Raw genomic sequence first — 25,916 nt, 5'->3', positions numbered from 1 at the left:
GTCACGTTTCCAAGGTGCTGTCAAAGTTGATTTGGTGAGATGCTACAGTGCATCTTGTAGATGGTACAGACTGCTGCCACCATGGTGGTCTTGCATCTTTGACTTTGTCATACATATATATATATATATATATATATATATTCACCTGAGGGAGGAGCTGTGCTCTGAAAGCTGGTGATTCGAAACAAACCTGTTGGACTGTAACCTGGTGTTGTAAGACTTCATATTATGGTGAGGGGAGTGAATGTTTAAGGTGGTGGATGGGCTGCTGATCCCTTTTAAGTGGACAATTTTGTCCAGGGTAATGTCGGAACTGCAGTCATTCAAGCAAGTGGAGAGTATTCCATCACATTCCTGACTTGCGCCTTGTAGATGGTGAACAGGCTTTGGGGAGTCAGGAGGTGAGGTACTCATAAGAGTTTAGAGTCATAGAGATTTACAGTGTAGAAATAGGCCCTTCGGCCAACTTCTCCATGCCGCTCAGTTTTTAACACTAAGCTAATCCCAATTGCCCGCATTTGGCCCATATCCCTCTGTACCCATCTTACCTATATAATTGTCTAAATGCTTTTTTAAACAACAAAATTGTACCTGCCTCTATTCCCTCTGGCAGCTCATTCCAAACACTCACCACCCTTTGTGTGAAAACATTGCCCCTCTGGACCCTTTTGTATCTCTGCCCTCTCGCCTTAAACCTTTGCCCTCTAGTTTTAGACTCTCCTAGCTTTCGGAAAAGATGTTGACTATCTATCTTGTCTATGTATGCCCATCATTATTTTATAGACCTCTATAAGATCACCCCTAAGCCTCCTACGCCCAGGGAGAAAAAAGTCCCAGCCTATCCAGCCTCTCCTTGTAACTCATACCATCAAGTCCGGGTAGCATCCTAGTAAATATTTACTGCACTCTTTCCGGTTTGATAATCTTTCTTTAATAGTGGACCAGAACTGAACACAGTATTCCAAGTGTGGCCATCTTGTACAACTTCCACAAGACATCCCAGCTCCTGTATTCCGTGTTCTGACCACTGAAACCAAGCATGCCGAATGCCTTCTTCACCACCCTGTCCACCTGCACCACCCTGTCCACCTGTGACTCCACTTTCAAGGAGCTATGAACCTGTACTCTAGATCTCTTTGTTCTATTACTCTTCCCAACACCCTGCCATCAACTGAGTAGGTCCTTCCCCGATTCAATCTACCAAAATGTATCACCTCACATCCTGACAGAATTTCCAGCCTCTGACCTGCTCTTGTCGACACAGTATTTATATCGCTGGTCCAGTTAAGTTTCTGGTCAATGGTAACCCCAGGATTTTGATGGTGGGGGAATTCAGTGATGTCAGTGCTCTTAAATATTAAACAGAGATAGTTAGATTCTCTCTTGTTGGAGCTGTTCATTTGTGTGGCATGAATGTTACTTTCCAATCTGAATGTTAGCCAGGACTTGCTGTCTATCGACACACTGATTCTGTATCTGAGGAGTTGCAAATGGCACTAAACATCGTGTAATCATCAACAAGAATTCCCATTTCTGCCCTGATGAAAGGAAGATCATTGATTTTCTTTGTCTCATTAAGGGGCAATTTAATGTGACCAATCCACCTTCCTTGCACATCTTTTGAGTTGTGGTGGTGAGACCCACGCAGACACGAGGAGAATGTGCAAACTCCACACGGTCGGTGACCCAGGACCAGGATCGAACTTCTGCACCATGAGGCAGAAGTGCTAACCACTGTGTCACCATGCCGCCCCCACTACCCAGGAAGATCATTGATGAAGCAACTCTCTCCAGGGAACTGCCCTGAGATACCCCTGCAGAAGTGCACTGGAGCTGAGATGATTGGTCTCCAGCAACCACAACCATCTTCTTTCAAGCCTGGTGTAACTCCAACCAACGGACATTTTCCCCTCTGATTCCCATTGACTGTAATGTAGCTTGGATTCTGCAATGCCACCCTTGGTCAAGTGCTGGCAATCACTTTGCCTGGAAATCAGCTTTTTTTGTCCAAGTTTGGATCAAGGCTTAAACCAAGTTGTCCTAGTGGAAGCCAAACTGCATATCAGTGAATAGACTATTGCTAAGTAAATGCCACTTAACAGCATTGCCAACGGTACCTTTGATGGAGAGTAACCTGAAGGGGCGATAACTAATCAGATTGGATTTGTCCTGCTTTTTGTGGATAGAGTACACCTGGGCAATTTTCTCCTATATTGGGTAGATGCCTGTGTTGTAGCTGTACTGGAAGAACTTGGCTAGGAGTGTTGAAATCTAGTGCTCGAGAGCATGTCTTCAACACTACTTCTGGAATGTTGTCAGTGCCCAGGGCCTTTGCAGCATCCAGCAGCGTCAGCCACTTCTTGACATCATGGAGTGAATTGAGTTGGCTTATGTCTGACATCTGTGATTTTGGGGCATTTGAGAGGAGGTTGAGATGGACCATCGACTTGGTACTTCTGGTACAGATGGTTGCAGATGTTTCAGCCTCTTGTGCACTGATATGCTGAGTTCATTCGATATTGAGAATGTGGATGTTTGCGGAGCCACCTGCTCTGGCTCGTTGTTTAATTGTCTACCTCCATTCAGGACTGGATATGGTAGGACTGTAGAATGTATCTGTTGGTTCAGGGATTGCTTAACTCTGTCTATTGCATGCTGCTTGCTGTTCAGCATGCATACCATCCTGTGTTGTAGTTTCACCAAGTTTGCACCTCATTTTTATGTATACCTGGTGCTGCTCCTGCACTCATCATTGAACCAGGGCTGATCCTCTGGCTTGATGCTCATGGTAAAGTGACTTCAGGCTAGGCCTTGAAGTCACCAATTGTGGTTGAATACAGTTCTGCTGATAGCTAACAGTGCTTCATGTCCAAATTTGAGTTGCTGTATCTGTCCTGAATCTATCCCATTTAGCACAGTAGTAGTGCCACAACTTCATCTCGACAAGGACTGTGTGGTGGTCACTCCTACTAATGCTCTCATGGCAGATGCACCTGTGACGGGTTGATTAATGAGGATGAGGTCAAGGAAGTTTTTCCCTCTTGGTTTCCTTATCATCTACCACAGACGCAGTCTCGCAGTGATGTCCTTCAGGCCTCGGCCAGCTCGATCATGTTACTGGGCCAACCTTAGTAATGACCATTGAAATTCACCACCCAGAATACACACACACTATGTGCCCTTGTCACCCTCGGTGTTTTTTTCCAATTGGAATTTAACTTGATCAGCTGAGGGAAGGTGATGGGTGATAATCAGCAGGAGGTTTTCTTGCCCTTGTTTGATGCCATGAGACTTCATATGAGGTCTGAGATCAATGTTGAGGACTCCCAGGGCCCCTAAAGGACGTTAATGAACTAGATGGGTTTTTACAGCAATGATACTGATGTTATCCTTCAATTCTAAATTTACTAAATTTACAGAACATTTACTAACCCAGCAATATTACCGTTACACCATCATCCCTTCATGTCTCTAACCTCTTGCATTGTTCCATGTATCAAGTGAGCTATGGATGACTTTGTACAGAAACACTGCACACCCTGTCAAATCTGTGACATTCTTACTTGCTTTCCTTCATTATCAAGTTGTGAACTTTTATAACACCAGTGACACAATTTGAGAGGCAATTTTATTTTTCTTTAGTCTTTTACTGAGAAATTCATGTCTGATTTGTTGGGAGAGGTTGTGCTTGAATTTGGATTGTGTTTTGATGATGGTACGTACTAGCTTGAGTACGAACAGCTTTTTCAACGTTTAGCTTGAGTACGAACAGCTTTTTCAACGTATCAGTTTCAATCCAGACGTTATCACAAATTTAAATGTCAAAAAAGGCCATCTTTGTATTCGCCATCTCTTACAGAGTACTGTCATGTGCTTCTGTCTTTGGGTCAAATTAAGTTTGTGGTCTTTTCTGTATACCGAGCATTAACGTATGAATAATTGGAATTGCATTTTGTCTCAAGTCCAAGTTTTCTCAAGTCATGGCTAGGAAATGTACATAATGGTTAATAATAATCTTTTATTGTCACAAGTATGAAGTTACTGTGAAAGGCCAAGGAACTTGATATAACTTTCTGTGTCTGTATCAGAAGCAACCATGCTTGCACAGAAAGGAGTAACATTGCTTTTGAGTCTAAGCAAATATGAGCAGTTGCTCTGGCACTCATTTTGCAATTGGAATGGTGTAGTTGTTCTGACAACAGGAATGATAGCACCAATTTATTTACATGGAATTGACAGTATATCTATAGGTGTTTGGGTAAAATGATGACACATTGCATCTTTTTGGGGAAGTGACCCCATGGCCTGTGGAACAAAAGACCTCTTAAACCATGTGAAGCAACTCATTCCATGATCTCTTGTGCTATTTACCTGTCATAATCTTGGGTTGAGCAGAATTCCCTAGTTGTCCTTAAATCAGTCACCGAGTTGAACATTATCCTGGTGCTCTGCACTACAGTAACAGTGGTTATAGCATTTCATGCTGAATGACTGAATATTAATTACGTCGCTTCCAATTACTCCGCTGAGGGGCTAATTACCAGGGGTAATAGATGATTGGTTGAAGAATTAGAGGAGACGTGAGGAAAAGCCTCTTCATCAAGAGGGTGGTGGGTGTCTGGAATTCACTGCCCAAATTGGTGGTTGAGGCTGAAATGTTCAACCCAGCTAAAAGGTACCAGGATCTGCAACTGAACTGCTGTAACCTGCAAGGCCACAGACATGGTGCTGGAAAATGGGATTAAAATGAGCAGCTGGTTTCTTTTTTTTTCTCCTCTTTGTCTCTGATAGGTCCAACCTCTTCCTTAACTAACTATCCTTTTGCTCTTTATATACTGGTAAAGCTCCTTTGGGTTTCCCTTAATCTTGCTTGCTGATATCTTTTCATGCCCCCTCTTTGATTTCCTTATTCCTTGAGCCCTGTACTTTCTCGACAACTCTAGGCTATCTGCAGGGTTGAGTTTTTGTGACTATCATAAGCTATCTTTTTTCGGTTTAATCTTCCCCGAATTTTTCTAGACAACCATGGGGGTCTAGATTTGACAGTACCATTTTTGGAAGGGGTCTCACTTATTAATGCTTCCCATTGATTTACCGCTGATTTATCCTTTAGCTACTTGTCCATCCCACCTCAGCCAAATCACTTCTCAGTTTTGTAAAATTTGCAGTTCCTCAATTTAAAACTTTTACTCCAGATTGAGTTAAGTAAATCCACTCATGTTTTGTAATACATTTTTAGTTAATTTAATTTGGGAGGATATGCAAGTCTCCATAGTCCCCTTCCCTTCCCAATAGCATCACAAAGTAAAAGAAGATGTATTTACATAACAGAATCGCTGAGTTGTCACAAGGCCGAAGGAGGCCATTTGTCCCATTGCGTCTGTACCAGAAATAGTGGCGTTGAGATTGTTTCTGGATTAGTGATTCAGCAACTTTGAGTTAAATCCCACAATGACACCAAGGGTGACCATTTAACTGTTGGATTATTGTAATAGCCCATCTGGGTCACTGATGTCCTTCAGGAAAGGAAATCTGCTGCCCTTATCCAATCTGACTATGTGACTTCAGAATCACAGCAATGAGATTAACTCTTAACTGCCCTCTGAAATGACCTAGCAAGCTCCTTCATTGTCAAGAAGGCGGTTCACCACCACCACTTGAAGGGCAGTTAAGGATGGGCAATAGTTTACCTGGCAAACGACATCCACGTTCTGTGAATTAGTTTTTTTTAAAAAAGGGAACAAGTCAATTTGAGATGCGTCTCGGGTTCCATGTACCTGACCAAAGGAAGTGGCTTGCATGGCCTCTGTTTTAAAATAGGAATTTTTCTATATTTGTAAGCAGACTGTTGCAGCAGTTCTATAACCTTATAGAGTATATTTTTTTCAAAACTACGAATTTGGTTGCGCAAGGAAAACAAACCATTTATCCACTTGGTCTTTGTTCTTCAGTGACCCTGGATCATACTTGGGCCTTAAAACCAATCTGCTATGGTAAGTAGCGCTACTGCACAGAAATAGAAATTTTATTTGCATTTACATATTGACTGTTTGTGAAAATAATTGTTTTGTTTTAAGTAAATTTCAGCAGAGTAGCGTTACTTCTGGTCAGTGATGGGCAACATGACTTGTTTTCTTAATTATGACACAAGGTTTTCTTAAGGTATGACTACACCTGCTTTCTAGAAGTAGTTTAGCTTTGCAAGACTAAATATTTGCTTAATTTACCATTGAGCCACCAAGCCTTGTTGGCAGCCTGAAGTGGTATTGTTTAAAAGTGGCTGGCAGGTTACAGCTGTGATCTTACCAACATGTAAATCTTATTATATGTAAATTATTTTTCTTGTCTTCTGTTTAACTACCTACCGAACTGCTGCTACTTTTCTAATGAGGTACAACGTGTTATCTTTTTACTTGATATTGTTTCTAGACTTGCAGTCCTATCACTAAGGAAGCTAACGTCATAATACTAGAATTTTTAGGAACAGGGTAAAGATATTTTGTCCTATAACCTGGGCCATGTTTTATAAATCCACTTTTCATTGCCTCTTCCTCCAGAAAGGCATTTAATTATCTCTTCAACTCATTAATATTGTGTTTTAAGTAACTTTTTTTGAAACTTTCTGCAGCATGACCAGCCTTTGGGTGGAAAAATAACGTCTGAAGTTACCTGGCTTCTTTCTACTCCTGACCCTCCAAATTTGTAGGTTGTAAAACCTACGCCATAGTGAACAATTGGCTCCTTTTTTTCCAATTATATCCACAGCTTTCAATATTTCAACTGTTACTGCTCCAGCATCTCTGAAGTAGAAAAGCTACAGTTTTTAAACATTCCTCAGAATTTCTATTCCTAATGAGTAGAATCGCCATTGTTGCTCAAGGGCAGACTTAACCTGCAGGATTGGGTGTGGTCAGTGCCCCAAACAACCAAATATATCCAAATGTTCGGATCCTGCTAATGCAACTGTGTACCTCATTTGCTTTTCTTACTGCTGCTGAGCACAGTGGTTAGCACTGTTGATTCACAGCTCCAGGGTCCCAGGTTAGATTCCCGGCTTCGGTCACTGCCTGTGTGGAGTCTGCACGTTCTCCCCGTGTCTGAGTGGGTTTCCTCCGGGTGCTCTGGTTTCCTCTCTGTCCAAAGATTTTCCTCCCACAGTCCAAAAATGTACAGATTAGGTAGATTGGCCATGCTAAATTACCCTTGGTGTCTGAAAAGGTTAGGTGGGATTACTGGGTTACGGGGATAGGGTGGAAGTGTGGGGATAAGTGGAGTGTTCTTTCTGAGGGCTGGTGCAGACTCGATGGACCAAATGGCCTGCTTCTGCACTGTAGATTCTATGATCATGATTTCATCAGTTTAGCCTCTAAGACAGAAATGTTGATGCTTTGTTGTGATTTTCACAACAATGAAGGGAATAATTGTTTTCCAAGTGTTGTGTGTCGACTGTTGCCCAATGAATGCAATGTTTCTGGTTATAATCACTTCTAAAGCCCATGTAGACATTGCTGTTCTCCTTTTCTGTTCTGGTTCATTTTTTTCCCCCTGTTCAGTTAACCTGAGGATTTTGGGAATGACAATGTTTACTTGTGGATTCTGATACCATAGCTTTAACTATTTGCCCAATGACACACCAGAGGCAACAAAGAACTGCCATCTTAAAAATACAGTTTTTCAAAAAGGTTTCCTCATAAGATGTTGCAATCCATATTCTAATGAAGATTAAGTTTGAATTTTTGTTTGAGTCTCCTATTCTAACGTGCTGGCATTCCAGCATCACTCCTAGTTGAGTGGTTTACACATTTACAAAATGCTTGGCGCTCTCAATGGTTCACTATCTAAATGTACCAATTGCATTCTTACTGGGTCATACAGAGCTGTAAAGTCCACATTTCAATTTGGATCTATAGAGAAAAAGAAGATCTTCAGCACAGCAGGCATAGAGAATCCTAGAATCCTAGAATTTACAGTGCCATTCGGCCCATCAAGTCTGCACCACCCCTGGCAAGAGAATCCTACCAAGCCCACATCTCCACCCTATCCCAGTAACCCCACCCAATCTTTTTTTTTTTGGACACTAAGGGCAATTTAGCATGGTCACTGCATCTAACCTGCACATCTTTGGACTGTGGAAGGAAACCGGAGCACCAGAAGGAAACCCACGCAGACACAGGAGAGCGTGCAAACTCCACACAGACAGTGACCCAAGCCGGGAATCGATCCTGGGACGCTGGAGCTGTGAAGCAAGAGTGCTAACCACTGCGCTACCGTGCCGCCCCATATAGGGGCCCACTGAGCTATATCTTCACTACCACGGTCAGGGAGAAAGAAAATAGCAAAGATACTCACTCTTGATCATTATCCAATGATTCCTGCTGACTAGATATATCGGGAGGGAGATGATAGCATCATGGTGATGCCACTGGATAGGTAAATGAGCAGTCCAGGCTATTGCTCCAGGGACACGGGTTCAAATCTCACCACAGCAGGTGGTGGAATTTAAATTCAATGGAAAAAAAAAAAAAAAAATCTACCCATCTGTCCTTGCCTCTCCATCCAAGCAAGCAACCTTTTGGCATTCACTACCTGAGATAATGGATTTTGCCCATGGAATTGTACCCCAGCATGGCACACTGAAAAGATGTGCAAACCAGGAAAAGAGTTAGAACTCTTTTTTTCTATATCTGTGTATGATCTAGATGTAACATACCTGTAGGAAGATCATCCAGGAAAAAATAGCAGTTGAACCCTTTGCCTAAATGAGACTCGAGGGAAGTCGCCTAGTCCCTCATCAAAAACGTAGAAATTCCTGAAATAGGCAAACAGTCAGTTGTGGCTGCCCATCTGCATTCTCTGTCTGGTTTTGACCATGGTCTGCCACATTCTGCCCTGAACTGCCAGTTGAACTAACCTTCCTTTGTGCTGTCAGTTTAAAATTTAACCTTGGCTGGGTATTTTCTGATTATGTACTTTATATGTGTACTTCGCAGTAAAGAGATTTCACTCGTCATATGACAAGCATTTCAGAATGCGAACACTGAAGACCGAAATAAGGTGGAGCTTTAACTCATTATATAAACTGCTGTGTTTTTTTTTTCCTTTTTAATTACTATATATATTTCAGATGTTTTGAGTATATGAATATTAGGCCCATGCAGATGGTGAGGAATTTTCCCCAAATGTCTGTGATGAAAACCCTTGGGTCAACTATCCTCTGGCTTGGATCTAGATTAAAGTTCCTTTTAACACCTTCCCAAAATAATGATTTGTACCTCCCGCGACCACCACATCCACCCCACCATGCTCCCTAAAAGGCATCCCTCCCTCTTTGCTTTTGCAGAAATTTTATCTTTTTTCTCCCCCCGGCACTTTTTAATTCCACATCCTTTGAGTTTCTGGGTGTTGTTTTACAGGCAAGATTTGCATTCATTATAAGAAGACTGCAAACTATCCAAGTTCTTTTTTTATTAGTCAGCAAAGATGAAAAGCTTGTAATTCTGCCTTATAGTCATTAAGATATCTCATAACCAGTGGATCATTTTTTGAAGTATAGTAACTATAATATAATCCAGAGATTTCCATCCTACATGTCTGGGTTAAGCTCCAACCTGAATGAGAATTAAGTCTTCTAGCTCTCTGTCAGAGACCCATCGATCTAATACAACTTGGTGCACATTTATTGTTTTTTTTTTTTTTGTGGCTTTGTTTTGACTTTTACCACATAGCAGCTTATATTCAGAACACCACCACATCTAATTGCTGCATTTATGTTTGTTTTTTTGTTAAACCCAATGTCTTTTTATAAAAGGTGCTGGAAATGAAAATGCAGAAAAATAAGTATACCATATTAGTATAATACTGAACTAATATACTCTGCACCGTGATTGTTGCCCATCACAACTGCTGGTATTGTAGCTCTGTTGATAAAATGAGACTTTATTTATGTTGTTTTTTACCAGCTGGCAATGCCCAATAAACTGATTGCTTGTGTTGATTTTTATTTGCAGGTTCTGATAGCTTGGACTTTAGTGATGCAAATGACAATGGTGGGGAGTTTTCGCCAAGCTGCAAACGACTCAAAACTGGAAAGGAACAGCAAAATGATGTAGAGATGGTGGGTAACCAAGTAAAATCTACCCCAAAGCCGCTTAAAATGCTGACAGGCTGTTGTGACGGTTCCCCTCAGCAGACAAATGGTTTTGTCAATCAGAACAACATGGAAGCTGGTGTGGGCATTATGTTGGAAGAAGACTGTAGCTTTGAGGAAACTTCCATGCATTGTGACAGTCAGAACAAAACCCAAGCACTTGACGAAAAGCTCTATAAATGCTCTGACAGCAATTCTAAAACTAATCACGTGGACATGGTTAAGTGTCATTTCCTGAATTGTGAAGGCCAGAAGCCTTTGAGATGTGACAATGCATCTGACCAATTCGAAGCCCTTGTGCAAACCCAAACTCAGAAAAAGGCAATCAGATGCAGCTGCTGCGATTTTGCCTGTGATCATATGATCACCCTAACACGGCACAAGAGAAAGCACATGAAAAAGAAACCTCCGTCGGAACGAAAAGAGAGCCCTGTTTCAAAGAAGCTCTCCCCCTCGCAGGCAGACTGTGACATATCCACTGGAGGAAGTGAAGATAAGAAGTTTTACCACTGCTCATACTGCAGCTATACATCATCATTGATGGGGAATCTACAGCGTCACATCCGAATCCACCTTGGAGAAAAACCCTTTAAGTGTGACCAGTGCTACTATGCAACTGGCCAGTCGGGGAACTTGAAGCGCCATAAGCTCACACATACCCAGAAAAAGTCTTTTACATGCAACCAGTGTGATTATGCATCTGGTCAGATGGGTAATCTCAAACGTCATATGCTGATACACACTAGGAAAAAATCCTTCAAATGTAGTCAGTGTGACTATACAGGGGCCAGTATGGCAGATTTAATGCGACACAAACAAAACCACAAAGATGACAAAAGTTTACTCCAAAATAATGATTCGGATGCAACCACGATGAAAGCAAAGAGTGAGGAGAAGCCTTATAAATGTTTGTATTGTAGCTATGCATCACCATTGCTCGGAAATCTTCAGAGACACACCCGCATTCACCTGGGAGAAAAACCTTTCAAGTGCGACAAATGCGATTATTCCTCCTGTCAAATGGGGAATCTTAAACGTCATTCGCTCACTCACACACGTGAAAAAATGTTCAAATGCCGGAGCTGTGGCTACAGCTGTGGTAACTTATTAGACTTAAAACAGCACAAAGAGACTCACATAAAAGAAAAGCTTCAACAAGATAAGGAAAAGCATCTGCAGGATAAACAAACTGTCACCAACAAAGCCTCAACCAATACTCCCGAGCAAGTTGCAACAAAAGTTGGAGAGGAGAAGCCTTACAAATGTTTATATTGTGATTATACATCGTTACTTTTGGGGAACCTCCAAAGGCACACTCGAATTCACCTGGGAGAGAAACCCTTCAAATGTGGCCAATGTGACTATGCAACTTATCAGTCAGGGCACCTTAAGAGGCACAGGCAGACACACGCATACAAAAAATCGCTCAAATGTCGCTTGTGTGACTATGTCTGTGACAACATGGCCAATCTAAAACAGCACCAACAAGACCACACTGAGAAAACTGGAAGTGGAGAAAAGAAGCCTTACAAATGTACATATTGTAATTATGTATCTTCTTTATCAGGGAATCTACAACGGCACATCCGGATTCATCTGGGAGAAAAGCCCTTCAAATGTGATCAGTGCGAATATGCATCTCACCAGTCAGGAAATCTCAAACGTCACATATTAACTCATACTCGGCCCAAGTCGTTCAAATGCGGCATCTGTTATTACACCTGCAGCAGTGCAGTGGAATTAAAGGAACATAAGGAGAGCCATGTCAAGAAAGAATTGCTGTTGGAAGACGATGAAAATGGGAATGAAAAAGACCAGGAGCTTTATTCCTGCAAGCTGTGTAACTTTGTCTCGGAGTACCCAGGCCACCTCATGAGGCATATGAAAACACACAATTCAGAGAAACCCTACAAGTGTCACTACTGTGAATATGCAACAGTGCAGCAAGGTAACCTTAAACGGCACATATTGATCCACACTGGGGAAAAACCTTTCAGGTGTAGTGAGTGTAATTACACTTGTAGCCGCATGGAGAATTTGAAGCGACACAAGCAAATTCACACAGAAAAGACATTCTTGGGGGAGGGCAGCAATTCAGTGAAATCTGAGAAACCCTATTGTTGTGTGTTGTGTAATTTTAAAGCCCAGTACCCAAGTATTCTTGCAAGGCACATGAAGACGCATGCAGATGTGACCAGGAAAAACATGGGTGTCCAACAGCTTCGCACAGGTAAAAAGTCTTTCCAATGTGACCAACGCTCCTATTCTACTTGCAGCATAACCAGCTGGAAAAGGCACTTGCAGAATCACATGGACAATGAAGAGCTACAGTTGGAGGAAGAAAGCGAGGGTGAAAATGCTCAGAAACGTTTTTCTTGCAATTTGTGTGACTTCATCACAGAACATTTAAATGATTTAATGGGGCACATGAAAACGCACAGTTCAGGCTCTGTGTCTAGTGACCCCCAGCTGCCTTCCAAAGAGACAATTGTCCATCAAAGTAGTGAAAACACCTTCTCTTGCAAATTGTGCAGTTTTGTCACCCAGTACCCCAACCACTTTATAATGCACATGAAAGCACATATGAAAACACACAGCAACAGCAAAAGTGAGTATCAGTGTTCCCACTGCAACTATACCACCAAGCAATCTGGGAACTTCAAGCGCCACATCCAAGTTCATTTGGGTGTAAGGCCATTTAAATGCAACAAGTGTAATTATGCATCCATTAATTTTGCAAATTTGAAGAGGCACTTGCAAACACACATGAAACAAGTATCTAGCCATGTGGATTCCTCCCCTTCTGAAATAGCTGATCTGGTACAACCGGACAGCATTAGCATAAAAAAGGAGACAGAGAATGGTCTATCTGCGCAGGAAGATAACCTTGAAAATGATGAGCCTCCCTCCTGTGAGGCGAGCAGTTCTTTCCCCAGCCGTGTTTCAAGAAATTTGAAACGGAAGAGACAGTATAAATGTTCGCATTGCTATTATGAAACTATAGAGTTGGGGAATCTTAACCGACACATCAGGAGCCACAAAGGAGAAAAGCCCTTTAAATGCAGCCAGTGCAATTATGCTTCCACCCAATTAGTCAATGTCAAAAGGCACCTTCGAACGCATGCAGGAAAGGAATCCTACCAGTGTACCCAATGCAAGTTTGTATCCGACAGCAAGGCAGCCTTCAAACGCCACAAACAGAATCACATGGAAAGGATGGAGATAAAGCAAGAAGAGGAGAATGAGAATAGCCTTAGCAAAGAACAAAAAGTCTTCTCTTGCAAATTGTGCAATTTTGCCTCCCAGTACCAGAGCAACCTCATAAGACACATGAACATACACAACTACAGAAGGCCATATAAATGTTCACAGTGTAACTATGTCTCTGCCCAACTGGGCAACCTCAAACGGCATATGGGGAACCATATAAAGAAAGAAACTTTCCAATGTGACCAATGTAACTACTCGTGTGCTTCTATGACCAACCTCAAGCGGCATGCCAGGGTTCACATAAGTTAAAGTCTAATTGTGCAATAAAGGGAAAGCATCCAATGGGAAGGACAGAGATGGCTGTTGTGATGGGCGGCACTCAACCTTGGTAGACTCAGAAATAAGGAGTGGTGCAGAAGCACGCAGATGTTTCCACTACATATTGCAGTGAAGTAACTTAAAAAGTTGTAATGGTGAACACGTGTGGGCGAGGGAACCCTCCAGTGAAAGCAGCGTCATGAGACTGAAGAGACTTAGCAGGGCCAAAATGTAGAAACCTGTTTCTGATGAACAGTAGGCAGTGTGCCACTTATACATCTTTACTTGAAATCATTGTAAATCTTAAAAATGCATCAGTGTGCACATTAGCAAGCTTTGTTTGTATAACACAGTAGAGTGAAGCCTGGTAGTCTGGTTAATTTGGTGGAATGTCCACCTATCTTAAGCAGCTCATTTTTATTGCAACCGGTAGGTTTCAGTAAGGTAAAGCCAGAGGTCATAAATTTGTCAGTGAAAAGTCCATTTAAATTAGATTCTTAGAAAGAACTTTACTCAAAACAATATGGTAAATGTTTGGTGATATATTGGTGAATAAAACTACGGGGCATTCATGATATAATGGGACAGTTAGGGTACTGGAGAGGTGGACTGAATATTTTTCCCTCATCCATGGTTTTTCTTCAGTTATGTTTTCTTTGTTTAAAATGATGTAAATAGGCATTGATAGCTAAATAGCCTAATGAATGTACTTTAGCAGATGAGAGATACTGCAGTTCCATTATAGCCTTGCATTGATCAGTGACTGGCTGAATATACAAAGCTGTATATGTTCTTTTTTGGGGGGGAAACTGAATCGCTTCAGTTTTCCCAGTCATACTACAGTTGATTTACACTGGGGTTGTTGATTTAGATTAAATCTGAAGAGAGTGTTTAATCACATTAAAAAAAAATAAAGCATGGGTTGTGATTTTTTTCATTAATTTCTATATTTAGTTTTGATTTGAGAGCTTCATTTAATATTGTGCTTCTAAAATGCATCTTTTAATCTGGCTGTTGTCTTGACATGCCAAAATAAACCACTTCAGCAGCAGTTGTGATTAAGAAGAGAAGGCTGAGAGGAGATTTGATCGAAGTTCTCAAAAACGAGAGTAGTCAGGATCTGGAATGCACTGCCAGAGTGTGTGGTGGAGGCGGGTTCAATTGTGGCTTACAAAAAGGAATTGGATAATTATCTAAAAGGAATAAAAATTGCAGTGCTGTGGGCAAAAGGCAGGGGAATAGGACTAAGTGAGTTGTTTTTGCAGAGTCAGTATAAACATGAAGGGTCAGTGGCCTACTTCTGTGCTATAGCATTCCATGATTCTAAGTATATGCTTGTCCGTCAAATGCTGCTTTTTCCGCAGCAGACAGGTCATTGGGATATCGTTATAATCCTCAATTCGGTTGTAAATTTAACTATCTCTGCCAGTTTGGAATGAATGCCCTAACCTAACAGTAGGTCCAAACTTGGCTTTATTACAATTGGAACCGTTCTGGTTTTGTTCTAGATGCCCTGGAAATGAAATGTCTATTTCTGGCCAGTAAGACAAAAAAACATTTATTTAGGGTGTAGTGTGCATATTCCCTCTTTCTTGTGCAATAACACTGCAACATCCAATGCGTTGTGTGAAGCACTCTGGGGAATTCCAGTTACCCTGCAGCAAGGCAGATGTCTGCAAAACCAGAAACAAATCACATGTTCATTCATTTCAATTTCGAATTGTTGATTACTAACCCTAAATAAGTTCCAATTCAGCAAGCGCTGATACTTAATCTGGTTTTTGGATAAGAGCGGTGCCCTTCAATGTGTTGCATTTGTTACAGATCAGTGCAACCTCACTGAAATCTGATATGCACAAAAAAAGCTTAGGAATGGCACTTTGTTTATGCTTTGACTTGGGAACTGTAATATAGGCTTGGCAATCAAATTTGTGCAGGCGGGATTTGTTCAGTTCCTTACCAACATGAAACTCGGCTCAGGGGTGCCAAGGGTCATTTGCTTTGATTTAAATTTTGGAAGTGCATATTAAAGTGTAAATTTTAAACTGCAATTATTTGGAGTTGGCAGTTAATGCAGGAGAAGATAAAGTGGTGGGGTGATTAAATGGGAGGAGATTGTCTGCTGGACTTCTATCAGTAGATTACTTATCAAGCTTGCACAGGAAAGATCTGGATCATAATGGTGTGGCTTATATTGGTTGTTCTCAACAAGATACTGCCATCCTGCTGAATGTTCCTAGCATTCTCTATTTTTATGTTGACAAATCAAGGTTGCATCTAAAGACCAGTTTATTCTCCATTTGCCTTGAGGCACTGGCGAACTGCATTCAAATTCAGCCAAATTATTACAGTCACACAAAAAACAAGGTTTTCGCTTCTGAATTCATTCCCCAGGAGAGCACTGGCTTCTGCAAAAAGGACCTTGCCTTCTAAATGATGAATTTTAGTCACAAAGATAAGTATTCAAGCCACATTGCTGCTGTTCTATAAAGAAACACTGCTTCCTGTAGGACTTTTTTCAGTAGTGTGATTAAACCATGCACTATGTTTTGAACATATATAGCCTGTAGTTTCTTGAATGTAAAAACCCTTCCATTAGAAATCAAACCTTATTTAAGTAAAGTGAGATGTTGAAGTAACTAATGGAAATAATTTTATTCAGAATTGCGAGTGCAGCTTGAAGTTTTCATAGCTAACAAAATGTTGCAATAATTTGAAGTTTATTGTTTTACTGGGCAAACTGTTGCTGTAATGTTAGCCCAGAATTTATTGAAAATGTAACAGCTCACTGTTCCTGCACACGTTGCACAGCAAGTCCAGGTGAGGGCAGGTACAGAGTGAAGCAGGGAAATCCGTAAGTTGTTGCCCGAGATGCACCAACATTTCTGTAAACTGTGTGAAAGTAACACCTTACTATGTGGCTGATCATACAAATGCATTGAGCAGCACCATGTTCCTTTATCTAGACAGAAAGTGGGCTCTTCTATTTCCGTCAAAGTATCCCTTTTTAATATTGTGTTAATCTTTAACTACAGCCAAACAAACTGTCAATGAAAGGTAACCTTTAAAGTGCGGTGTCTAATTCCTTCACCTTTTAATTACTGTTGAGAGATTTTTGGCTTTTTCTTCCTCAATCCAATTTTTATTCATTTTGCTCTTTTCCCCCGAGTCAGTGTTCCTTGCTACCTTAAGAGATCACAGGGGAATACAGCCCTGCAAGCCAGGCTGCCCAGCGGATATTAAATGTTTCAAGGAATGTTAATTAGCTGGAGGTGGGACTTCTGCCCTTCACTCGGGTGGAAATCCTGCCCGTCATTCACATTGGCTAGCAGCTCTGCCGTTCCAGCAACATCATTTGGGGCACTGGGCACTATTGGGTCAATCAGCATGCCATCAGTCTAAGTGATGAAGCCCACAGGACCAAGTAGGTGATGGCAAGGCCAGATAGGGGCAGCAACATCCAGAAATGGAGCATGGAGGCTGATCTGGAAAGGGGACTAGTATTGACTGCGTCGTCCTCCCACCTTTCCATCCAAAACTTGAGCAGAGTCCCCAGTCCCTGAACCCCAGCCAATAAATTGTGCTGGGTGGAAAGTGACCCTCAAGTGGCCAATTAAGGTCCTCAATTGGGGCAAAGAACAGGCAAGCCACCCTAGGCACGCTTGCCCTAGGTAAAATTATGGGCTGGCCATGGTTCGGAAGGAAGGCCGCTCAGGGAACTTTATGATTTTATGGGGTCCTCCCTCTCCTCAAGGTTCTCTCTCTCGCTCTCTCTTTCTCTCCTCCCCACTCCCCAGGTTAAAATCATGGACAAGTCATGGTTGGGCAGGAAGGCCATCCTGGGCTTTTTTAATGGGGTCTCTTCTCTTTTCTCCCCCCCCCCCCCCCCAAACATACACACACACGCCTCTCTCTCTCTCTCTCTCTCTCTCTCTCTCTCCCCCTCCCTCTGCCTGCTAACATGCCAGCAGGGCTGCGAAGATTTTTCTAGGTGTTTCAAGATTTACTGCTGTAACTTTGTGCTTCACGTTAAGAGCTCTGAAATTTTACTGTTATAACCTGAAGTCAAACTGACAACCGGACACTTCTTTACCACTGAAACATTTTTAAAACGTTTCTCTGATCATGATTTCCAATAATTTTCAAAATGATTAAGAACAACATAGGGCTGAATTCAGAAGTGCCCAGAAGAAAAGAGATCCAGAAACAAAAGTTGACAGTATGTGTTAGTAATTTTAATAAGCTTGTCAAAAAGTTTGCTTTTGTCTAATCTCTTATTTTCCATGGGATTATTTAGTTAACAGCAAAACTACAGGCATTGTACTGTCAAGCTACAGTGGATTCCTTGCTCAAAGGGGGAGAGAATAGATAATCCAGATAGTGTTGGAAACTAGACAATTGCACAAAACATGAGTACTTTGTACAAAAGTTTTATTTGTGAGCTTAAAGGGTCATTTAGTTTTGCCTTTTTTATAATTAACCATTTGCTATAGAAGTCTGTAACCTGGATCGATCAATTAGTGCACTATCACAGTTGCAGTCTATTGTGTAAAATAAAGGCCGAGGAATGTCATAGCCAGCACAATTTCTTACTGGATGCACGCTTGATGTACTGTTACTGGAATGCTGATTAATTGACACCTCTCAAAAGATGATGGAAGATCATGGCATTTGACTAAATGTATAGCCCTAATGCAAAGAAAAAATGTGGTTTTGAGAAACAGAAAATGCTGGAGCTACTCGAGCACGCCAGCTAGCATCTGTGGAGAGAAACAGGGTTAATGTTTTATCAGAAGAGCAGGAAGATGGAAGTGTAAGGGTTTTTAAACCAGTAGAAGAGGAAGTAGGGGGTAAGAACAAAAGAGATGATCTGAGATCAACTGGAAGGCAGGAGAGATTATTTAACAAAAGATTTCATGATGCAAAAGGGTAAGGGGCGTGATATTCACATTTAATCCTGCTTCTGGGAGGCTGAGGTTGGGAATTCTGGACTGTTGTCTGTGTTGATCAGGTATCCCTGCTCAGACCACTGTCCGCATGGGGCTCCTTGGGTAATCTGGGATCGTCAGGTGTACTCGAGTGGGAACTGGTCTGTGTCGGAAATTGAGCAGGGGAAAGCTCCCTTGCTGTTCAGTGCCAGATGTTAAAAGTGATGGAATGCTAATCCATCGTGCTGTGCATGTGCTCAACACAAGCTAAAGGAACAGCACCTTATCTTTTGTCTCCGGACTCTACAGCCTTCTGGACTCTACTGAGTTCAACAAAAATTAGATCATAACTTTTGCCTCCATTTTTTTTTTTGTTAGCTGCCTTGTTTCTTTATCCCTTCATGTTGCATTCAGATGGCTGCTTTGTAGCCATTCCTGCCTGATCTAGACACTGTCTTTGTTCCTTTTTTATACACATTACTCTTTGGCTTTTGCACCATGAAGTTAGACCATAAGACATAGGAGCGGAAGTAAGGCCATTCGGCCCATCGAGTCCACTCCACCATTCAATCATGGCTGATTTCAACTCCATTTACCCGCTCTCTCTCCATAGCCCTTAATCCCTCGAGAAATCAAGAACTTATCAACTTCTGTCTTAAAGACACTCAACGTCCCGGCCTCCACCGCCCTCCGTGGCAATGAATTCCACAGACCCACCACTCTCTGGCTGAAGAAAGTTCTCCTCATCTCTGTTCTAAAGTGACTCCCTTTTATTCTAAGACTGTGCCCCCGGGTCCTAGTCTCCCCTGCTAATGGAAACAACTTCCCTACGTCCACCCTATCGAAGCCATTCATTATCTTGTAAGTTTCTATTTGATCTCCCTTCAACCTCCTAAACTCCAATGAATATAATCCCAGGATCCTCAGACGTTCATCGTATGTCAGGCCTACCATTCCTGGGATCATCCGTGTGAATCTCTGCTGGACCCACTCCAGTGCCAGTATGTCCTTCCTGAGGTGTGGGGCCCAAAATTGCTCACAGTATTCTAAATGGGGCCTAGCTAATGCTTTATAAAACTTCAGAAGTCCATCCCTGCTTTTATATTCCAAGCCTCTTGAGATAAATGACAACATTGCATTTGCTTTCTTAATTACGGACTCAACCTGCACATTTACCTTTAGAGAATCCTGGACTAGGACTCCCAAGTCCCTTTGCACTTCAGCATTATGAATTTTGTCACCGTTTAGAAAATAGTCCATGCCTCTATTCTTTTTTCCAAAGTGCAAGACCTCGCACTTGCCCACGTTGAATTTCATCAGCCATTTCTTGGACCACTCTCCTAAACTGTCTAAATCTTTCTGCAGCCTCCCCACCTCCTCCCATACTACCTGCCCCTCCACCTATCTTTGTATCATCGGCAAACTTAGCCAGAATGCCCCCAGTCCCGTCATCTAGATCGTTAATATATAAAGAGAACAGCTGTGGCCCCAACACTGAACCCTGCGGGACACCACTCACCACCGGTTGCCATTCCGAAAAAGAACCTTTTATCCCAACTCTCTGCCTTCTGCCTAACAGCCAATCATCAATCCATGTTAGTACCTTGCCTCGAATACCATGGGCCCTTATTTTACTCAGCAGTCTCCCGTGAGGCACCTTATCAAAGGCCTTTTGGAAGTCAAGATAGATAACATCCATTGGCTCTCCTTGGTCTAATCTATTTGTTATCTCTTCAAAGAACTCTTAACAGGTTTGTCAGGCACGACCTCCCCTTACTAAATCCATGCTGATTTGTCCTAATCCGACCCTGCACTTCCAAGAATTTAGAAATCTCATCCTTAACAATGGATTCTAGAATCTTGCCAACAACCGAGGTTCGGCTAATTGGCCTATAATTTTCCATCTTTTTCCTTGTTCCCTTCTTGAACAGGGGGGTTACAACAGCGATTTTCCAATCCTCTGGGACTTTCCCTGACTCCAGTGACTTTTGAAAGATCAAGTTTTTGTTTTGAAACTTTTTGTTACTTATGCTCCTGTCCTCCACCCTATCACAGACATTCCCTTTTGTTATTCCTGCGCCCTACCCTTCCACTGTCTTTAAAACATTTCTATATTCCTTCTGTTTTGATGAAAGATTGTTGTCCTTATTTCTCTCCACAAAGGTTGCCTGACCTGAACATTTTCAGCATATTGTGTTCTTATTTCAGATTTCCAGCACCTGCAGTATTTTGCTTTTGAGGAAGTGTGATTATTGGTTTGAACTGATTTAGTTGCTTTAACAAGCTGTGCATATCGTACTATTACTATTTATTTTCTTTTAAGAAACTCTTTTTGAAAGAACAATTTCTGTGTAGTTGCAGATCACTGAATGCATTGACTCATCAGAGAAAAAGAATTATAGAAAGGCATGACTGAAATGTTTTGTAGCTTTTCTGTATGAATTACTGGATTAAGATTTTGACTGTTTTGTAAAAGTAAGCATTTAAACCACTTAAACACATCCATCATTATCACCTAATTAATGCATTTGCATTTCCAAATTCTTAGTGCAGTTACTATTATGCAAATGAGAAATGTGTGAACCTGAGCAAATTTGGGGCTTTTGCAAGATCCTAAAACTATTGTCCAAAATTATCAAGAAAATGACTGATGTGTAGACGAGGGCCGAAAACAAGCCATGGAAAATGATCTGTATCTCAGCGGTAACTTTTGAATGAAGCACTCAAAAGTGAAATATATACACTGCAATTACAGTTTATATCCCGCAGCACTTTATTCTAGGCATTAGTCACTAAAGTTGGATGCAAATTCATGTTTTAAGCACAAACTCTGATTACGAGATTGGTTCGGATCAAATCACCGAAATGGTTTCCTTCCCGTGCTGCCTCGTCCTAGTTGATGTTTAATTTTCTTGAAGATATAAAATCTTAACGTGGCGCTGATGTCCTAGTTTTCCCTGGATAACACCTTCCTACACCGTTAGTATCTCGGATACAAAATCTCGAGCGACCACTTTACATTTTTCTCAGTTTAAGGTTTCAAGAAAAGATGGATCTTGGTGTATTATGTTCAGCTGAAATGGAATCTGAAAATTAAATGTTTTTTGTAACCAAAAAAGTGCATAGGTTCTGAAAATTGAATCAAGCTTATAACATTAAAAAGGATTATATGATTATAATAATTCAAAAGCTGTGTCCTATCATCATAGACAACCAATACAATTCACTCCTCATGGTATCAAGAAACAGCTGAACACACTGGGGACAGCAAAGGTATTGAGCTCTGACAGGATCCCTGCTGTAGTACTGAAGAAATGTACCCCAGTACTAGTCCCATCTCTAACCAAGTTGTTCCAGCACACCACTGACATCCACCTGAAATTGTGGAAAATTGCCTCGTATGTCCTGTCTGCAAAAAGCCAGACCAATCCATTAAAGCCAATGACCAGCTCATCAGTTACTCAAAGTGAGAGAAGGTGTTGTTGGCAGTGCTATCAAGTGTCACTTACTCAGCAATGACCTGCTCAGCGATGCTTAGTTTCAGCTTCACCAGGACCACTGCTCCAGATCTCATTGTGGCTTCCGTCCAAATGTGAGTTGAATTCATGAGATGAAAGTGGCTTTTCACTTGACATTAAGGCAGCATTTGACCAAATGTGGCACCATGGAGCCCTGCAAAATTTAATTTAGTGGTACTCTGGGGAAACTTCATTGGCTACTTAGAAAAAGGAAAATGGTTGCAGATTTTGGAGACCAATTGTCTCAAACTCGGACTGCAGGTGTTGCTTAGGGTAGCGTCTTAAGCCCAGCCATCTTCAGTTGTTTCATTATTGATCTTCCATCGTACAGTCAGAAGTGGGCACTGCTGATTGCACAGCTTTCAGTGCAGTTTGTCACTCGTAAACTGAAGCTGCCTAGACACATGTACAGAAAGACTTGCCCAACTTTCAGACTTGGGCAGATAGGTGGAAAGTTGCATTTGTGCGAGTGAATGATCTCCAATTTAAAAAAAAACCCTAACCATTTCCCCCATGATATTTGCTAAATCCCCCAGCAGCATCCCAGGAGTTATTATTGACTGAAATGTAACTGGACCAGACATATAAATACTGTGGCTACAAGAGCAGGTTAGAGGCTGAGAATTTGGTACATCCTGACTCCCAAAGCCTCGTCCACTTGCCTGAATGAGTGCGGCTCAACACCATCTAGCACAAAGCATCCTGCTTAACTAAAGTCCCAACCTTAAACATCCACCCCTCCACCACCATCCACAGAGGCATCAATGGGCGCCATCTTCAAGATGCACTGCGGCAACTTGCCAAGGCTCCTTCAATAGTACCTTTCACCCTCTATCACCTAGAAGGACAAGAATAATAGATGCGTAAGAATGTCACCACCTGCAAGCTCCCCTCCAAGTGATGCATCACCCTGAATGGAACAAGATAGCTGTTCCTTCACTGTTGCGGAGTCAAAATCCTGGAATGCCCTTCCTTAACAGCACTGTGGATGCATCAGCTCAAGAAGGCAGCTCATCACCACATTCTCAAGAGCAATTGGGAATTAGCAACAGATGCTGGACTTGCCAACAATACTTGCATGTCATGAACAAAGAAAAAAATGCCTGTTAATTACATATATCATTGTAAACGTTTAGGATTGCTTTAATCTGGTTTGCTGTTTTTTTTTAAATGGCTAGGAACTGTATAGCTCCCAAGGTGCCCAGTTCATGTGTTATATTGGTCAACTTGTAATATTTATGATTTTTTTTTTTGTTCTTGTTTATGTATGCTTCTTACACTTTTGAGAAGTGAGAATCAGCAAGCCACAGTTATTGCAGACAGTAAAGAGCAGCTGTTTCAAGTACACCGGTCTTCAGACTGAAGAATTAAAAATCAAATCTAATACGCTGAATACACTGGAAAACCCTTACATAATAGATGTTGGGTTGTTGCTTTGCAGTTCTAATCTACTTTGCAATGGCGTGTGAAGTGTGTGTGTTTTGGTGCATGGGAACGTTGTATTTCGTCACTTGCTAAGCGCATTTTAATTCTAACTATAGGTTTGCACAAACTGATTTTAATTTTTTTACTGAAAATACTTGGTCACGTCCACATGAAAAATTCCTAAATCCTGATTCTTCATCTCAAAGTCTATAATATCACAACGTTATAATCACTGGATCTGCTGATAGACCAGTATGATGACTAGACATTTGAATGGACTACCCTCTTCATTTTAACAAGTTTCATATTTTTCTTTCTGTAACAGAATGTAGGAATGCCTGTGATAGGGAAACAGTCAAAATAGCAGTTAAGTGTTGGGCATTAAATTCCCAGACAAATGATGTCTCTGCTTGCTAGTCTCGCAAACCTAATGGAGGAATAAGACTGCTATATGTTGACTGTTCCAAGCAGGTTGAGGAGCAGAGGCAAATACGAGCTTTTATTTGACTCATGGAACACCTGAATAATTCTTCCCACATATTTCCCCCATTTTGTTAGCAACAATTTTAATTTCTTTCAGAAATGCGCAACATTTTGAATGAAGTAATAAGCTGTCTACTAATGCTTGGCAGCATATCCCAATGACAAGTACATGTCTTTTTCATGAAATGTTCTACATTAGAATTTCCTTTCATTGGGATGTGTAAACGTAGAGTACATGTTCTTTACTGTTCTATATTTGCCAGTTTTGTATATTAAATTACATACTTTTGCAGCTAAGAAGTGTTTTTTCTTTTCATTCTTGTGTCGCCTTTCCTTTTATGTTAAATAGATCCACATAAATACACATCTGAAAATCATGGAAGTGCAAAAAGAAAAAGTTTATTGTTTAGACCCTTTTTCATCATGTCTCTATTGTTAACTATTCCCAGATTTCTCTATGCACTTTTTCAATATTTTAAGCATGTGACTTCTAGCTCCTAAGTTGTTTAGATTCTAGCTGTTTCTTTGAAGAGCAAATGAGCAGCTGGCAAATAGTCTTAGACTCTCGATGTAACTGATCTTGTAGCGGGAGGTGGAGGGTGAATCATAGAAGAATCCCTACAGTGCAGAAGAAGGCCATTCACCCCATCGGGTCTGCACCGGCCCTTGGAAAGAGCACCCTCAAGGGTGCAAGGGAAGAAGAGAATGGGCGAGTGGACAGTCAAAATAAGGGAAGTCAGTTACCCCCACCGATCTTGCTTCCTTCCTGTCATGCCCCCATGTTTGAGCAGAACAGCAGAGTGGGGTCCTGTTTTAAATATCCAGATTGGGTCCATCCTGGCTTAATTTGCAATATATTTCAGAGGCCTGAGCTCGGAGCAGTTTGTCTGGCCTTTCAATCAAAGCTGTCAGGGGCCAAAATGTTTTTTTTAATCTATTGTTTTTGAATTGGACTTCATTAAAATATTTTGTCACACTTTCACAAGCAGCTCATTTATTTTCCATAATGTCAGCTCACTTGTCTCTTACAATGAATGTGATCAACCTCATACTTCACATTCTACTCCATATGCCATCTTGTCCACTCATTTAGCCTGTCTCTATCTCTTTGCAGCCCCTTTGTGTCTGCCTCATAGCTTGCATTTCCACCTCGCTTTATATGATCAGCAAACTTACACTGCATTCTTTTTCTTTGTCTATCAAAGTAAATGATACAGATTATAAATAGCTGCGGGCACCTGGAGTGGGGATGTGTGGCAATTGTTTGGGGCATTGGAATTTGGGAGGAGCAACAGAAAGGTTCCTGACGATTTTGTACCTTGCATTGGCAGCTGCATCGGACACTGAAAGATTGCACCAGAGCTTGCCCGGTTCATTGTTGTCCAATTTGAGGTTGAGTATTCTTCAGGTGTCCTTGGGGCACAGGATCGAGGTGGCCAAAATTAAGTTTTGTTTCATCTGCTTATAATGATAAAAGAGCAGATTTCCACCACAGCTATGGCTGCAGGATGTACTGTGGCAATTCATCAATTTAATTTCACCCTATCATTCAACACCTGAATCTCTACCACTACAAAAAATGAGATCAGCAAGAGTATAGGAGCTTCTTTACCCTTACAAGTGCCACGCCATTCTGACTTGGATGTATCCTATCACTCCTTGTTGTTCAGTTGATCTGGAATTTTCTTCCTGCTCATTGTGCAAACATCTCTAGCATTTATGCAGTGGTTCAAGAAGAAACCAATCACCAGCATCTTGAGGCAGCCAGAGGTGAGCAATAAATGCAGCCTTCTCAATGTCCTTGAAACCAAATAGGAATAAATGTAGACTACCAGCCACCATCCCAGCTGAGATCAGCTGGTGCAGACCTACAATCTTCTAGTCACT

General features: G+C 41.5%; 1 protein-coding gene across 1 annotated transcript in view; it reads left to right on the top strand.

Annotated features, from left to right (window-relative positions):
• LOC140411488 (uncharacterized) overlaps nucleotides 1–25,916 on the top strand; it is a 193,586-nt gene that overhangs the window by 57,381 nt on the left and 110,289 nt on the right. The window contains exons 3-4 of the mRNA XM_072500580.1: nucleotides 5,952–5,993; nucleotides 10,008–13,663. Of these exons, the coding sequence (XP_072356681.1) occupies nucleotides 5,952–5,993; nucleotides 10,008–13,663 (3,698 nt within the window). The remainder of the gene's footprint in view (nucleotides 1–5,951; nucleotides 5,994–10,007; nucleotides 13,664–25,916) is intronic.

The sequence above is a fragment of the Scyliorhinus torazame genome, chromosome 4 (assembly GCF_047496885.1).
Source record: "Scyliorhinus torazame isolate Kashiwa2021f chromosome 4, sScyTor2.1, whole genome shotgun sequence".
Classification (NCBI taxonomy): Eukaryota; Metazoa; Chordata; class Chondrichthyes; order Carcharhiniformes; family Scyliorhinidae; genus Scyliorhinus; species Scyliorhinus torazame.
Note: the sequence above shows the minus strand (reverse complement) of the source record. Positions and strands in the feature narration are given on the sequence as shown.